At 37.1% G+C, this 15,641-nt stretch overlaps 2 protein-coding genes across 2 annotated transcripts in view; one reads left to right on the top strand and one right to left on the bottom strand.

The window, feature by feature from the left end:
- The window catches only part of wcd (U3 small nucleolar RNA-associated protein 18 homolog wicked), a 30,581-nt gene extending 22,052 nt beyond the window's left edge, over positions 1-8,529 (bottom strand). The window contains exons 1-3 of the mRNA XM_089250206.1: positions 8,218-8,529; positions 4,483-4,788; positions 2,919-3,052 (exon numbers count right to left, since the gene is read on the bottom strand). Of these exons, the coding sequence (XP_089106332.1) occupies positions 2,919-3,052; positions 4,483-4,770 (422 nt within the window). The 5' untranslated portion in view covers positions 4,771-4,788; positions 8,218-8,529. The remainder of the gene's footprint in view (positions 1-2,918; positions 3,053-4,482; positions 4,789-8,217) is intronic.
- Positions 8,530-8,534: 5 nt separating this feature from the next.
- Positions 8,535-14,741, top strand: LOC149069927 (nucleoside diphosphate kinase-like). The gene is made up of 4 exons (XM_089250207.1): positions 8,535-8,711; positions 11,086-11,187; positions 13,223-13,335; positions 14,564-14,741. The coding sequence occupies exons 1-4, from the start codon at positions 8,586-8,588 to the stop codon at positions 14,682-14,684; spliced, it is 462 nt and encodes a 153-aa protein (XP_089106333.1). The 5' UTR covers positions 8,535-8,585; the 3' UTR covers positions 14,685-14,741.
- Positions 14,742-15,641: the final 900 nt, after the last annotated feature.

The following is a 15,641-nucleotide window of genomic DNA, read 5'->3' as shown; positions in this document are numbered from 1 at the left end:
CACAGAAAGACCTGCACAACTGTGACCTGTGCTAAGGGCTGCAGCACTACATGATTCTTTACGATGACATATACAACTAGTTTTATATTAACTTTTTACTGTCTACAACGTACTGTCGAAATAAATAACATATTTAATTCCAAAAGTGCTTGTATCACTGAAATATACTTTCAGAAATCTAAAAAACCTAATTTAAGTAATATACCGCAAAAAAATTGATTAATAAAAGAAAAAACATTGGGGTCCTTGAAGGACCCCAGCTTAGTAAACAACGTTGATAAAAAAGCTTAGTGTGTTAAGGGTTAAGTGAACATAAGAGATATGTTAAAAATCAAGAGATCCATAAGTCCACAATAGCTTTACACTGCTGGAGTGAAGACCACAAATTCAATTTTCCAGAGGCTAAGGTGATCCAAAAAGTTTGATCGCCATTTCTTTTAGACTTCTTCAAGGGCACTTATGTAAAGGCTTTTCTTTAACAATTAGTAAATGACACAAAATCAACGCCCTCTATTCCATTGCTCTACCACATTTTCATTTTGAAAAAACATTTGAAGAATATTCAAAGGGGCCAAGCTGGACATAAAACGTCACTTTCAACAGGAGACAACAGCTATGATGTCAAAACTGATAACAAAAATACTGAAGTGAAGGAAACAACTCTGACCATCACAGACGCTCTTTCAGTCTTTGACCACGTTTTTCATTGGGACACAGAACATGTTTTCCACCTTGATAACGGCACCCATGAGTGCTGAAACATATATCGATATATTATAAATTGTTATTTGCCCTCACCTCGTTGTGAATATTTTCTATAGTTTCGGGCAAAGTGATTCTTTTTGATTAATACAAGACTTAATCCAAATAACAATACCTCAGGCCTTTTGAAAAAATTAAAGCAATCAGCATTGTTGGAATCTGCTATGTTTGCCTTGGTTTTTCATGCTTTTAAACTGCATGGAGTATGCAGAACTGAATACATTACACTTGGATTGACTTCCGTATGTGCCATTGCATCACTGGGATGTTAAATAGATTGTAATCTCTGTTAATTTCATATAGGGATATGATCAATACATCAATAAAACAATATATCAATTGTTTTTGGTTTAATATATAATATTCACGTTATTAATTAACAAATTAAGCTAATTCAATGTATTATGACTATTAACCACTATGATGAGGTAGCAAAGTAAAACCCTTCTTTTGCGACCAAATAATTTCTCTATGCAAAATAAAAGTATGCATCTCAAATCCCTGATTAACGGCCACTACTATTTTATGAAAATTTTTTGTCCCTGCCAATGTCCGCACAAGAAAGCTTTCATTGTAGATATCATTACAGTGAATATTTATTACAATTAACATCTCTTCAGTTCTTTCAACTTAATATTATAAATAGTACAATAAAACGTCCTAAGAACGGCTACTAACGGGACTGTGAAAATGTGGTTGCTACTGGAAAGTAACCCCTTTTCTTTCTGAAAAAAAAACTACTAAAATTTGTGATCTATATAGCATGCAATTTGATAATACATTATGTAATTTATCAATCAATCTGCTGCGATATTTTGACATCCTAAAATTTAGACTTGCAGTGCTGAGGTAGAACACAACAGAAATGACTTCACTTGGGAGAAAAACTGATATGGACCAAAACGATGTACCAGCAACTCCCAAACGGTACTTTATTCTCACCCATAATCAACTAGATCTTCTTTCCAGGGTGTTCCCAAGTCCAATCTAATAGCTGAAGACATAGGCCAGAGATCTTCAATCTTTTTCTAGTCATGAGCACTGCCTGTACCCATCATCAAAAGAAGAGCACCCTTACAGCAAGTTTGACATACATATGAAATCTGGATGTATAATTAAATTGGATAATTCTGGATGTATAATAAATACCATACTGCATGAAATCTGGATGATTTTAATTCTTGAATGACATTTGTACAAGGTATTTAATTGGGACGTTGATCACGTGCTCGTGAGCATAAAATTGCACATCAAGCTCTCTGGGTGCTTCAGGGAGCACTGCAGTGTTCATGAGCAACAGGTTGAAAATGCCTGATATAGGTGCTGACATGCATCCTTGTTGAAAAAAAAATTTAGCATCTGTCTGAAAAAATTAATGGCCTGGATATTTCTAGTCCTATCTATGAGTATCATTTTTTTGGACAGAACCATCCCTTATAGAGTAGGGAGTTGCGAATAAACAAACAGTTTTTAGTAATCGGATGACTTGAATATCCCCCTTCCCTTACGATTGAAGTGCTGACAGCAGGTATTCTGTTGTTCCCTCTAATGTCTCAACACGATCTGCATAGTTCAGAGGTTACCTGTACCACCGTTGTAGTCAAGTGGTCATAGTGATGGACTCTAATCGCAAGGATCCCAATAGTCACATCCCACCACCGCGAGCGGTGGTCAGCTGAAGTTGGTTTTCTGTGGTTCCCAAATTCGAGGTGCAAATGTGAGCCTATCTCCCCATTAAAAGGTTTGCCACAGAGAGCAACAAGCCTACAACAGTACAATTATTCAATCATTACATTACACTTCACACATCGTTAGTTAATTAGAAAATTGATGGCATATGACAGCACTAGACACATGTAATAAGCATTACACAGAAACAGCTTTACAGAAGGTTCACTAAACGTTCATTCCAACATATACCAATTCATTAGAAGTTCCACAGAGGAACATGGATGAGGTACATGTGTGGTTTAGTAGCAGTAGAAATTATTTGTACAATGTTAAATCTATGGGGGAATGTTTGGTTCCAACAAAATGTAGCGGTTATTCACAGATTACTCTGTTGTTTGGAGAGATTCATTAAAGGAGGTTTTACTTTATTAAAAAAAAACAGTAAACAAAACAATATTTCATAAAAAAAAAAACCAGAAAATTACAATATTTTTTCATCGTCCTCATCCTCCCATGCTGGCAATCTCAGTGTGTCGTCTTCTGCATTTTCAGTAGATTTTCTTGATGGGTCATCTTCATCACATATATCACCATCCTCTCCATCACCAAAATCCTTTTCCTGAAAAAAAAATTAACCATACCGAAAAACTTATCTCAAATCAAATGAAGATTTGTGAAAATCACATATTCAAATAGACATATAATCGATTTATAGATTTTTTAAGTTAGTTCTGACCTGATATAATTTTGCATCCTGGATCAATTTTGGTGGCATTCCACAAAAAAAAAAATTTAATCAGGCCCATTTGCCCCCCCCCCCCCATCCTTTTTGTTATTGTGCTGATAGACATATTAAAGAATTAGGCTATTATACTTCAAAAGTTTTATGAAATTTAAAAAATGAAACAAAAAAAAAACAATATTTCAGCAAATGTAACCAATAAGCTTATTGTTTTTTTGATTTTGTAAAAGGACAAAGAACATCTAGAGAGGAAAAAAATGTAAGAAAATGAGTCGTAAATTTTATGATGCATTACTAGTTGAGAGTAAATAATGGTTGAAATTTTATTAATTAGATGTAAAATTGGTAAGAAGTGTTTAAAAAAAAATTGATTCTGTAACATTAAAATACAACATACATGTATCATATCATCGTTAAATATGATTATCAGGGCAATAGAAATATTTCAATTATCAAATTTTTTAAATATTTATTTAAATAATTAATCACATAATTAAAATTTAATATATATCATTTCCTAATTAACCAATGATTTTATTTTCAATTGAAAACATCAATTTTACGTGTAGCTGTGATGAATTCTAATGAAATTTATATTCAACCACCGAATATTTGGTGTATTCGGCCAAATCCCTATTCATACCCATGTTATATGCCAGTGTCGGGCATGCGGTTGAAAAAAATGCATGCCTGATCAAATATTTTAAATGCCCTGGGCATATCGAACAATAGATTTGCCCATATATGTCTCTGGTAAATTCAACTATTATGTGTGTTTTAAAACATACTATTTTCGAAACACCTTGAGAAACGGGGAGGATAACGCAACCGAAAAAATGGTAAACAAATATTAAATGGTATAAAATACCTGCTTTCACATGAGTGTTTGGTTAATTCCAAATGCATCGTATACTACAATTGGGCAACTATTTTTTTAGCGCCAGAACCGATTCGCCACTTGTTATGCTATGATGTAACGCACCCTCCATGGTTACATCCTGGATTCTATTTTTATCTAGAGAGGTCCCTGGGGCCTAAACTAGAATTAGGAATTAATTGAAATGAAAGAATTTGTGAAAGATTCCAGGTCGTCATGTTACAATGGCGGGACAATAGGAACACCTGATAATGATAATGTTATGTTTGTGACTTATCACTGTTTTGGCATAGTCAAAAACTTGGTGACAAAAATATAAACTGTGTATTGCGAATTGACAGAGTGTATTATAAAAATACATAATGAAACAAATAAAGTATTAGTTTCAAAACTGTATGTTGCATCGATTTGCGGGGAAAATTAAGCAAACCTTTCTCGACTTTGTGCCTGCCTCGAGTTGTTCTAAGACATCCTCTTCTCCACCGAACACCAATTGCTCAAGTTCTCGCTCATTTTTATCTAAACCTTCTGGCAGCGAGCTCAAAATTTCATTTCTGTACAGGTTTTCATATTTCAGTCTCAACTTCCGTGACATCTTCTTTGACTTCGGTTTTTCTAGTGGGATATGCTTGCGTTTTCGTTTCACCATCGCTTCTGGCGATTGAACCAATTTTTCTCCGCTTGCAACATCAGCATTCATGATTTCCTCCGTATTCATTATTTCTTCGATCTATTACTGAAAAAAACAAAAACAAAATCATTTAATCTCAATTTTTGTTTCTAATCAATTCACGAATGATGGAATTGGTTTTATTGTGTTGATGTAGTACTTTATTATACAGTATATATTCCAGCTCAGCACCGTATTTACAGGGGAAGGGGGGGGGGTAGGGCTTAGCGGGCGGCAAATTTGAGGAATGAGTGGTTGGGAAAATAAGTAAAATGGGAGAAGGGCTGTAAAATTTCTATAACACTAAGTAAATCCGCCTCTGCAGAGCAGTGCTGTCTTAACACATGGGCCTACCCGGGCAAAGCCCGGGGACCTGCTAAAAATGAGATCTGGTTAAAATTTTTTAGAGCATGCATTTCTAGCCAGGTAGCGGCCTCGAAAAATATCACCTTGCCCAGGAGCCCTTGATTCTTTTAAGACAGCCCTACTGCCGAGACAGTAAGGGCAGTAAGTGACCAAAAGAGTGACTTTGAAAAATTGCAAGCACATGAGTGGACAAGAGGGATTTGGAGTGTGAACAAGCATGTGAATGACCAAAAGAATGACCTAAAGCATGTGTAAATGATCAAAGGAATGACCTATAAAGCAAGGAATCATGTCATTGAGAGACCAAAAGAGTGACCTATAAAGCAAGGAATCATGTCATTGAGAGACCAAAAGAGTGACCCAGTGTGCAAGCATGTGAATGACTAAAAGAATGACTAAGAGAGTGTGTGAGCATGAGAGTGACCAAAAGAGTGATCTAAAGCAGCGGTTCTCAACCTTTTCTGACTCGCGGAGCCCTTTGCAGTGTACAATTTCTATGGCAGAGCCCTGTTTAACTCGAGGAGCCCTTTTTAGTATATTATTTATATGGCGGTACCCTTTAGGCCTCTTTTATTTGTTTGTTTACTAAATTTATTGATTTATTTTATTACTCGAGTGGCTGCGGAGCACCTGAAAAGTTCACACGGACCACCAGTTGAGAACCGCTGATCTAAAGAATAAGGGGGTCAAGAAGGGAAAGAGTGACAAAAAAGTAACTGAGAACACAAGCACGTTTGCAGGCTGAGCAGGCTATTGTCCAGCAAATTTAAGAAATAAATGGTCAAGAAAATTAGACTAGGATGAGAGAAGGGCGGCAAAATTTTTGTAGCCCACAGCCAACCAAACCATAAATTCGCCTCTGGTCATGCAAAATTTTAGTATTGGAAATTCTGAACAAATTTAGTGTCTGACTAAAGCTCAAGTTGCTGCCAGGTACAACCATACTCCCCCCCCCCCTTGCACCCTCGCTTAAGCCGCCCTGCATAATGGTAACTATACTCTGCTTTCGACTTTGTATAGGACCAACTTTGGTGCTTGAGGAAAATATGGTAAATATTATCTGAATTTGTAAATTCTATATCCTGAATGTATTTTAAACAAATATGTTCATTTTTTTTTTATCATGAAAATTACATTCAAAAATTTTAATATGTAATTTTAAAAAAATTACGAAAGCAATCACCTATTTCAAATGGGTGGACCAATTTGCAATATACGGTATACCGTTTTGTCGTCAAATTTTCGTTATGCACCAAAACAGCGATATGTTGCCCACATAATTCTTCCAGGTCCTAAAACTTAGATGGATTCGTTTTTTCTTTCTTTTTCTTTTCAAGATTTTCTTTTCCAACTTATTGTTGCCATTTTGTTTTCCCTCAAAGTTGGTTTTGCTTTTTCTGTGCCGTTTTTTTCCACGTTATGGCTGATCACATAGATTTAATGTTTCTGCACTGCTTACAATTTGAAGAGCAGAGAAGCATTATCGACTTCTGTATGAAGATGGGCCTGTGTTAATGGGCCTTTTCAATGATTTTCGGGTATTCAGGCAGTAACTTCTAATGCATAGCGCCTTGCCATAGCCTTTCTGGGGGTCAGAGTCGATATTTTCAGATCCGGGGGCAGGGGCCATCCCTCATTGGCACGATGAGTGTGAACTTGGTGGTGAAGCCGTTTGCATGGCACACCTGTACGAAGTATGGTCGTACTTCGTACAGGCGTTTATTGATTAAATAACAATTATTATTATTAATATATTTAATATGTATATATTTTTTTATTTCCACGTTTTTTTTAAAATCGTTTTTGGGTAATCCTAGCGCTAAAGTGGGTTTGACGATAAAAAAAAGTCACCAAATTTTGGTATACCATATATTGGGAACTTACCTAATATATGAATGAAGTCATGTAAAAAAACCCATTGCTTTTATAAAAACTCACTGCTTACAATTTGTTGCAACTTTTTTTTTTGTTGGTTTTTTTAAATGCGTCAATACTCCTGCTGGGGGACAAAATGGCATCACGACGCTAGTTAAGGGTTACGATTATCATCAAATTAAAGTTTTGTTTCTCACCTAACTGTAAGTAGTACACAACTATTCTCAAAGTTTTAACTCAAAATTACTGCTGCAGCTGGTGTCATGCCCACACCCATAGCAATGAACAGCCTTACAGAGCTCCAGTCTGGGAGGGAGCTTCTACCAAGTCCCTTCCTCCCCCCGACAAGAGAGCAGGGTGCTGACAGTGCATGCACCCCAGTGGTGGTTGACTGAAATTGGTTTTCTGTGGTTCCCAACTTTGAGGAGCGAATGTGAGCCGATCTCCCCCGTTAAAAAGTCTCGCCACAGAGAGCAACAGGCCTACAACGGCACAAATATTTGATCATTACACTTCACTTCTGAAATATATATGGCAACACTGAAAAATCAGACACAACACTAGAAAAACTCAAACTAATTGGCACACCCACACACACTTCTGGCACTACTCACTAGGCAGTAAATTGAAAATGGCGAAAGACCTAATCCATGGCCCCCCACAAAGAGTGGGCTGACAAGGCTCCAGCCCCGGGACGATTTTCACCATTTTTTTGCTTTTTCACGCTATAAATTCATCATAAAGGAGCCCGTGAAAGTGTGGTCGGGGGGGCGCAAAAGATCCCAGGCTAGGGGCCTTGCTCTAGGATGTGGGGACCATGACCTAACCCTAAAAGTGGGGGAGGGGTCAACGGCAGACACCAAAATTTCCGGTGGTCCACGTCTAAAATTGGGGGTGGTTCATGGCAGACACCAATATTTCCGGTGAGCCGCGACTAAAAGTGGGGGGGGGAGGCTGTGGCAGACACCAAGATTCCTGATGGTCCATGACGAAAAAAAAATGGGGGGGGGGCCATGACTAAACCATTTGGAAACCGCTGTTCTAGACTATAAATATAATAAAGTGCCTCATGTGATCCTAGATCTCGGCCTGTAAACCCAGATCAAGGATCTAGGGTTCTGTCTAACGTATAAGAAACAATGCATACTTTATATTAAATTGATACAATGTTATGCCACCAATTTAATAGCAATCTCTAACAATTACTATGAATGGCTTCAAAATTCATGTAATAAACAATCAAACAAACTTTACCTCAAAAAAACCATGTGGATGAACTGTTTACCCGGACGGCTCGAACCTTTCACGGCAAAAAAAAAGTGGCACTGAAAACTTTATGGATTCGGGAAAAATAATTTTGTTAAATTCATTCTTTAATGTGAAACATACGAATTTGTCTAATTTTTTAATTGAAAGCTGTTTCATATAATATAAAAACAACATTTTTAATTTCTAAATTTTCATCCAAAAACTTTTTCGCGAGAAAAAAAAATGGCATCGGCAAGAGCCGGCGTATGTGGCGGATATTAAAGTGCTTTGTTCCCATCACCTCCCTCTTCTTTTTGCCACTTCCTCTAGGTCCGAAGCAGACGATTTCAGCCGCTGAATTTTGTTCCTTAGAAATGGCTACAAGGGAGAGAACTTTCATCATGGTCAAGCCCGATGGCGTCCAGAGGGGACTCGTTGGCAAAATCATTCAGCGATTCGAAGAAAAGGGCTTCAAACTCGTCGCCATGAAATTCATGAAGGTCAGTCCGATTTCGGCGCCGCGACCACGCTGTGCGTTCGCCGCCATAGTTATACAGCCACGTTATTATTTCTTCTTTATAGGGGATCGACTGAAGTCAATTTAACTTATTTTACGTTTTAATTCATCTCATTATTATTCAGATGACAAAGTTTCGATTGGGATGGGCGTGGTCACGTGTAATCATGAGGGCCATGTGATAATTTAGGTATAAAATAACTCATTGCCTATCAAGGTTGTTTCGATTAACTCAATGTAGTGGTGTCTATCCTGTGCGTGATCCGAGACTGATTTACAGGTTTTTTTTCATTTTTGATGGTGTAAATTTTTTTAAGGGGCCTTGTGAAAGATTGACTCTGGCTACCCATCAGGCCCGTCATTTGGGGGGGGGGGGGCAGTTAGGGCCGTCTTAAGAGCATCATGGGGCCCTACCAGGCAAATTCTCAAATTTCAATCGGATCTCATTTTTGTGAGGCCCCCCCTCTTCTCTTGAGGTGCCCGGGTGGGCCCATGCCTTAAGCCGGCACTGGGGGCAGTTGCCCCGGCTTTTGAAAATACACTAAAAATGGTGTGTGTGTATATACACACACCCATTGGGTACATGTTCTTTGCCCCCCTGGAAAAAGTTACAGCCCTGCCCCTCATAAGATGTTGGGGGAACAGCTGTCGTATGGTCTGCCACTTGGCGATTATTTGGCGCCACATATGTCTGATGGCCCGACGAAGAGTCGCCAAGGCCGTCAGACACTATGGACGCCGAAAAAAAAAAAGTGTGCAAAACATAATAGAAACCACCAAGCATAAAAATATCAGTTAAAAAAAATTACACCTGGCCCATTTTTTTAATAATAAAAAGATTGGGGCATAAGGAATTCCGGGTATAAATATTCTATGACATGAATGTCGCTCTCCACTTGTTAATACAAGATATACAGCATAATATTCTATGCATTAAGACTAAAACCCGGACCCTTTTTTTTAAATAAACGGATCCGGGCATGAAAAATTCTGTAGGTTCATTTTAAATGATAAACCGATAAAACAGAAGGCATGGCAATGGATGAATAACTAATAAATACAACGAAATAATAAAATGGTATGATACAACCTGACCAGATAATAATCCAAATAACTAGAGCTACAGAAAGGAGGAATAATGAGAGAGAGATGCGCTGGAAATGAAACAACGGCTGCTTAGAATTTTTGGAAAAACGCGGTGAACAAAAGAAGAAAAATCCTGATTGGTGAAGCCAGCGCCATCTAGTATCACCCAACGAAACCGGAAAAGTGTTAAAAATACAGCAACCCAGAAAAGCATTATGACGGTCTTGGCGACTTATCGCGAGAAAAAAGTTGCCAAAGTCGTGGCGGACCATACTGTATCTGTTCCGCAGGCTATAACCTGGGAACCCAGGATTCAAACCCCACCGTCGCCTGGTGGTCAGCTGGAGTTGGTTTTTAACTTTTGAGGCCTGTTAAAAGATCTCGCTACGGAGAGTAACAAGTCTACAATGGTACAAATATTCTGTCGTTGCACTTCGTTTTTGAAATGCATACTGCAGTGATGAAAATCAGACACAACACTATATACATGCACTCAGTGTTAGGTATTGTATGCCGTACTGAGTTGTCCTCTGACCTTGATACGTGAAGGGAGAGTTCAATTTCCAAGTAGGAGACACTCACTAAAGTAGCGCAAATACTAACCTGCTCTTTTTCCCTGTGACTTTTTTTACTGAAAGAAAATAAGTGGAATTGCCCATCGTGGCGTAGCCAGAAGCTAACTCAGCATGGGTATACAATACTCTCATTCATGTTTCGGGCAAAATTCACTCAGTTGTAAATTGCCCATGACGATAGGTCACTTTGATACCCAACACTTTACGGGAAATAAAAGATTTTTTGCGTGTTTGATGTCCTGACTTACCCATTGTTTCATTTCCATCCATTTGACAGGACAGGCCCGATGGTTTTTTTTGCCTAGTGTCTACAGCAGTCCCCCTATAAATGATCCATACTCATTGTTATCGTGTATTTTCATTGATTATCTTAAGCTCTGTATGTACGCATTTTATTTGAAGGAAGTTTTTTTTTTTTTTTCTGGAAACTTGCCTTGAAATTTTATTTCCCGTCAATGTCAAGGATTATTTATAAGTAATAGTCAAAGGTCTGTCAAATGGGGAATGTCTCCTTCCCCCCCCCCATATATATTCTATACATGTTCTTGATTTTCACTTTCTTCAAAATGTAGTCAGCATAATGAAATAATTTCCATGTGTAATATTTGATTTTATCTGATTGTATTTTTCATACTTAATCGTCAATCTCGTTTGTAACGACACTTTGGTTATAAGGCTGTTAATCTTGCATTCCAGGCTTCTGAAGATCTGTTGAGGAAGCATTATTCAGATCTGTCTTCTCTGCCATTTTTCCCCGGATTAATCAGTTACATGCAGCTTGGTCCAGTTGTTCCAATGGTAACATATTTTATCTTGAACTTTTTCATTCTAGCATAGAAAAATATTGAGTTGAAGATGGAAGTCTAGAAATGGCTCCTTCTTTGATTAAATTATAGATGGCTTTTTTAACGCTAGATTATTCAGATTTTTAAATATTTTCTAAAATTCTTTGAAAAAAAGTGAAAAAATTACTTTCATTGAATAATTACGGATTATGATTTGTGTCGGTGCGAAATTATTGAATTTTTTAATTGTATTGGGGGGGGGGGGGTTAGCAACTTCAATATGTATCTCGATTTGGCTAGTAGATCAAAAATTTTCAGCCAACTTCCAGACTAATCTTTTAGTGAAAATTTTTAAAGTTTATGAGCATATTTATAATAAAAAATATTATAATACTGTTTATAAATTAGAGATTTGTACACCAATGAAATTAATGCGCATGCTTGAATTTTTCTTTGCCTGCAGAAGCTTCCAGTTGCTGGCAGATTGCCTACGAGTGAGAAAGTATCCGATTTTTGTTTTGGACATAATTACGGAAAAACTTTAATATTACTGCTTTAAATTTAGTGTGAAACTTAGAGATTCCAGAGTGAAAACAATCTGCAAGGTTTAACTGCCTTTCGGGAAAGAGGGGAGAATCAATGGACATCACCAGGGCCGTAACTAGATGCTTGGTTATCCGGGGCAAGTGTGCATTTTAGCATTTCTTGTAATGTTGAAGGTAATGTTTGAGAATGAAATTTGCACCCGTTCTATAGTGTAGGGCACGAGGCCCTCCTGCTCCCCTTAGTTACGGCCCTGGATATCACAAATAAAAGTACAACCACTTCAAAGATAGCCGCACATCAGTGAGGATACCAGTAATGCTGACTAGTCTCTTATTTGCTTATTCATCTGTAGTAGAATGCCTTTTTTATTTAACTATAATTTGTTATTGAATGTGTTTGTGATAGAGTTCAAAAGTTCTGAAGAGCATGGCATAGCTGCCAAGTCTCCCGAATTTTAGCTTCATCGCTCGATCTCCCGAAAAGTTCTTAAATCTCCCGAATTTTTACGAAAATCGCAAAAATCCCTAATTGTCCCTAAAAATTCCCTACTTTATTAAAAAAAATCCCCGCTGATGAAAACAATTCCTAAGGAATTTCTTGTGGGGCATGAAGCCTTTTTTTTTCCCTTTCGAAATGACGTCACACGTCATAAATGGGGAAATTCCCTTTTTAAGGAAGTTTTACAAACCCTCTGGTAACAAGAAAGTTGTTTGTCTTATCGTGCAGGGAAATGGCTTAGCAGCCAACAGTCCTGGATAATAATTGAAGATTATAGTGACGCGCATATGGTCAAAATTTCTTTTGTTGAAGTTACGTACGTGCGATATAACAAAGCATGAATAATGATAAGTAAAAACATATTTAATCAATTTTAAAGATACTTATTCCGATGAATTTCCTTTCATCAAACGTTCCAGAAGAGGGCCGGCTTTTCCTTTTTGTACAAGTTGTGTAACGGACATAAACATCGGTCAGGGAAAGACTGCCATCATCAGTCGTGAAGTGAAAAAAAAAACATCGAGTCACAAAAAGTCAGTGTTCTTCAAAAATTGACGGTGTTTTCCCTTCATCTTCCGACGATTTTGGGGTCATTCGCTCAGAATGTTTGTTCACAGCGTTTCTGATTGAACACAATATTTATTTTTACATTATTGAAGTTTTGGCCTCCGATTTCACTTGTTTTTTGCGTAGGAATTTTATTCCCAAGGGTTTAACTTCCATGTGTGTAAAATCCCTATTTTAATTTGACTTCAGTTTTTGAGTAGGGAATGAAATCCCTACGCTTTAACTTTTATGTTTGGAAAATCCCTACTTTATTTGGAAAAATCCCTATTGCATTTATTAGGGAGTGGTTTTAGCATAAAATACGGGTTTGCGCGAAAATCTCCCGAATTTTCATTTTCAAAAGTTGGCAGCTATGGCATGGTGGGATCTGTGCATTCTTTAAATATTGTGAAATGTAGACATTTCTTTCAAATCATTCATCTATTTTGTTTTTGCAGGTCTGGGAAGGTCTTAATATTGTCAAGACATCAAGGGATATCATTGGTGCTACCAATCCAATGAATGCTGCTCCTGGAACTCTGCGAGCTGACCTGTGTGTACAAGTTGGAAGGTTTGTTTAAAATAGTTTTTTTTACTCTGAAAAAGACATCGTTTTTCTTGATTCTTTTGTTGCAAACAACTATAATGGTCTTGACAAACTTAAATTTTTTATGTAATCTCTGCAGTTTGCCATGGCTTTGGAGGTGTCTGTAATCAGGGTTTGACATCTGAAGTTGTATACCATCCCAATTCTCTAGGAACAGAACATGGTTTTTTGAAAACTACCAAAATTACTTTTTTTGCATTCTTCTGGGACTTTGACTTTTCCTCATGTTGACTTAAATTTTTATACTGAGAATTTTTTTGACTCCATTCTGACTGTTTTGCATTGGATTTAGAGTTCAGTAATAAACCTGGAGAAAATTGTATTCGTTATCATTTCATCCACGACCATTGTAGCTATTTTGGTAGAGTTGTATTTAAAAGATCTGCGCTGCTGTCTGTAGAGATTTTCATTTTAAAAAATTACCTTCTACTACTCAACATACACGTGTCTTTACATTCCTCTGCGGAATGTCTAAGTATTTAAAACTTGTATATCAATTTGAAAATCATTACCTACTGAAATTATAAATGAAGGGTTTGTGGAAATTACCCCAATTCTCTATCCAGAGATCTACTTATTACATTATTAGTGGAAACTTGTAGCTGTTTTGTTATACCATCTAGGGATGCGCAGATCCAGAGGAGGGCACAATAGGGGAGGGGTCGCCTCTTCCAAGAGTGAAATATTGATGCCCCATAAAATACAGGACAATTAACTTGATGGGGTGTCTGCCTCTGTTTCATTCGAATGTGAATCGGTCTCCTATTTGAATTCTCTCTGCAGCGAGCAGACGGACCTACAATACTGCCATATCATGAAAGTTCAAGCATTCCCACCTTTGTCAGAAAATGGGAGAAAGATAACAATGTAACACCCTCCAAAACTTCAAGGACTCGGGAGAATTATCCCCCTCCCCACCCAAGAACCACTAATATAGGCAAATGGTTTCAAATTTTTGCTGCTTCGGCTTGCCTGAGCATTGAAAATATTATGCATCTAAGTTGTCTTCCTTTTTTTTTTTTTTTTTTTAAATGTCTAGGTTAGGCATTCTTTTAAAAAAAAATTGTAAAATTATACCTTGTTAGGATAGAAGTTTTCGAATATTTATTTCAAAATGATATTAACAATATCAAATCTCTAAATCTACTTCTGTACGAAATTATTTATTCAGATTGAGATTTTTCTTTTACAGGAACATCATTCACGGCAGTGACTCAGTACCAAGTGCTGACAAAGAAATAGCCCTCTGGTTTAGAGACGAGGAGCTGGTCACTTATTCCACACCTCTTGAATCGTGGATCTATGAAGATTGAGGAATTTTTTTTGTATCGGGAATAAATGAAAAAATGAATTAAATTCACTGAAATCAATCATTTTCGTTGCTCTTTTGTCTTTTATCTGGTTCTAAGCATTTTTCAATTTTATAGTGTAAAGTTGTCAAGTAATCCATTTTCTTTGGTATAGCAGAGTTGAGATGAATCCCTCAGAAAATGTATAGGTATTAACGAAAAGAATTAACATTTGACCATTAGGTAGTTCCAAACAAGATTTGAAAATCTCGTGTAGGCCTTGAAGTTATCGGTAGTGTATTTATTACCAGAAAATATTTTCAGTTGAACAAGAAAAATTGGTAGCTTTTTCAATGAGAATGGTTATACTCTGTATAATTTTTCTCCCTTGTAGGGGTACCTGGTTAACAGGCCTGTTGAGGTTTGTGTATATGGATTTTGGAGAATCGAGTGAACTCAAAGAAATACACAGGCTGTTCCAAATTGTAGCTCCGTAATCGTTGAATTTCGAAACTTACTTTCAATTAAATAACCACGTCATTTGAAAACTTTATCTCAATTTGAAAGTAAATTAAATTTTTATAGTTTCCCCCACACGTGCTCAACTTCTGAGGCCAACGAAAAAACTCACCCTTTGTAGGGGACGGCATCTAATAACATTTATCCTGTGTTTCAAATGCTCTCAATAGATGGCGGCAGGTCACAAGCTTGTCTTAAATAAATCTTTGGGAGCGACAATTTCAAAAATGACTAAAAAATTCATAATATAAATCTTAAACGATTTTGCCCTCCTCTTCAGTCGCGGTTTATCCATCGAGATGACACTGTGCATTTTGAAAAGTGAATTAAAAAATAGCAGCTGTAGTCAATTCGTTTTCGAATTCTTGAAACTTAATTTCAATGGTTTCATGAGATCTTGGTGGAAAGGTTCCAGTGAGATTTTTTTGTATTGACTTTTCCCGTCAGTGATTCAAGCATAGA

The sequence above is a fragment of the Pholcus phalangioides genome, unplaced genomic scaffold (assembly GCF_987345545.1).
Source record: "Pholcus phalangioides strain wild (caught in Gottingen) unplaced genomic scaffold, Ppha-v1.0 ptg000022l_1, whole genome shotgun sequence".
Taxonomy (NCBI): domain Eukaryota; kingdom Metazoa; phylum Arthropoda; class Arachnida; order Araneae; family Pholcidae; genus Pholcus; species Pholcus phalangioides.
Note: the sequence above shows the minus strand (reverse complement) of the source record. Positions and strands in the feature narration are given on the sequence as shown.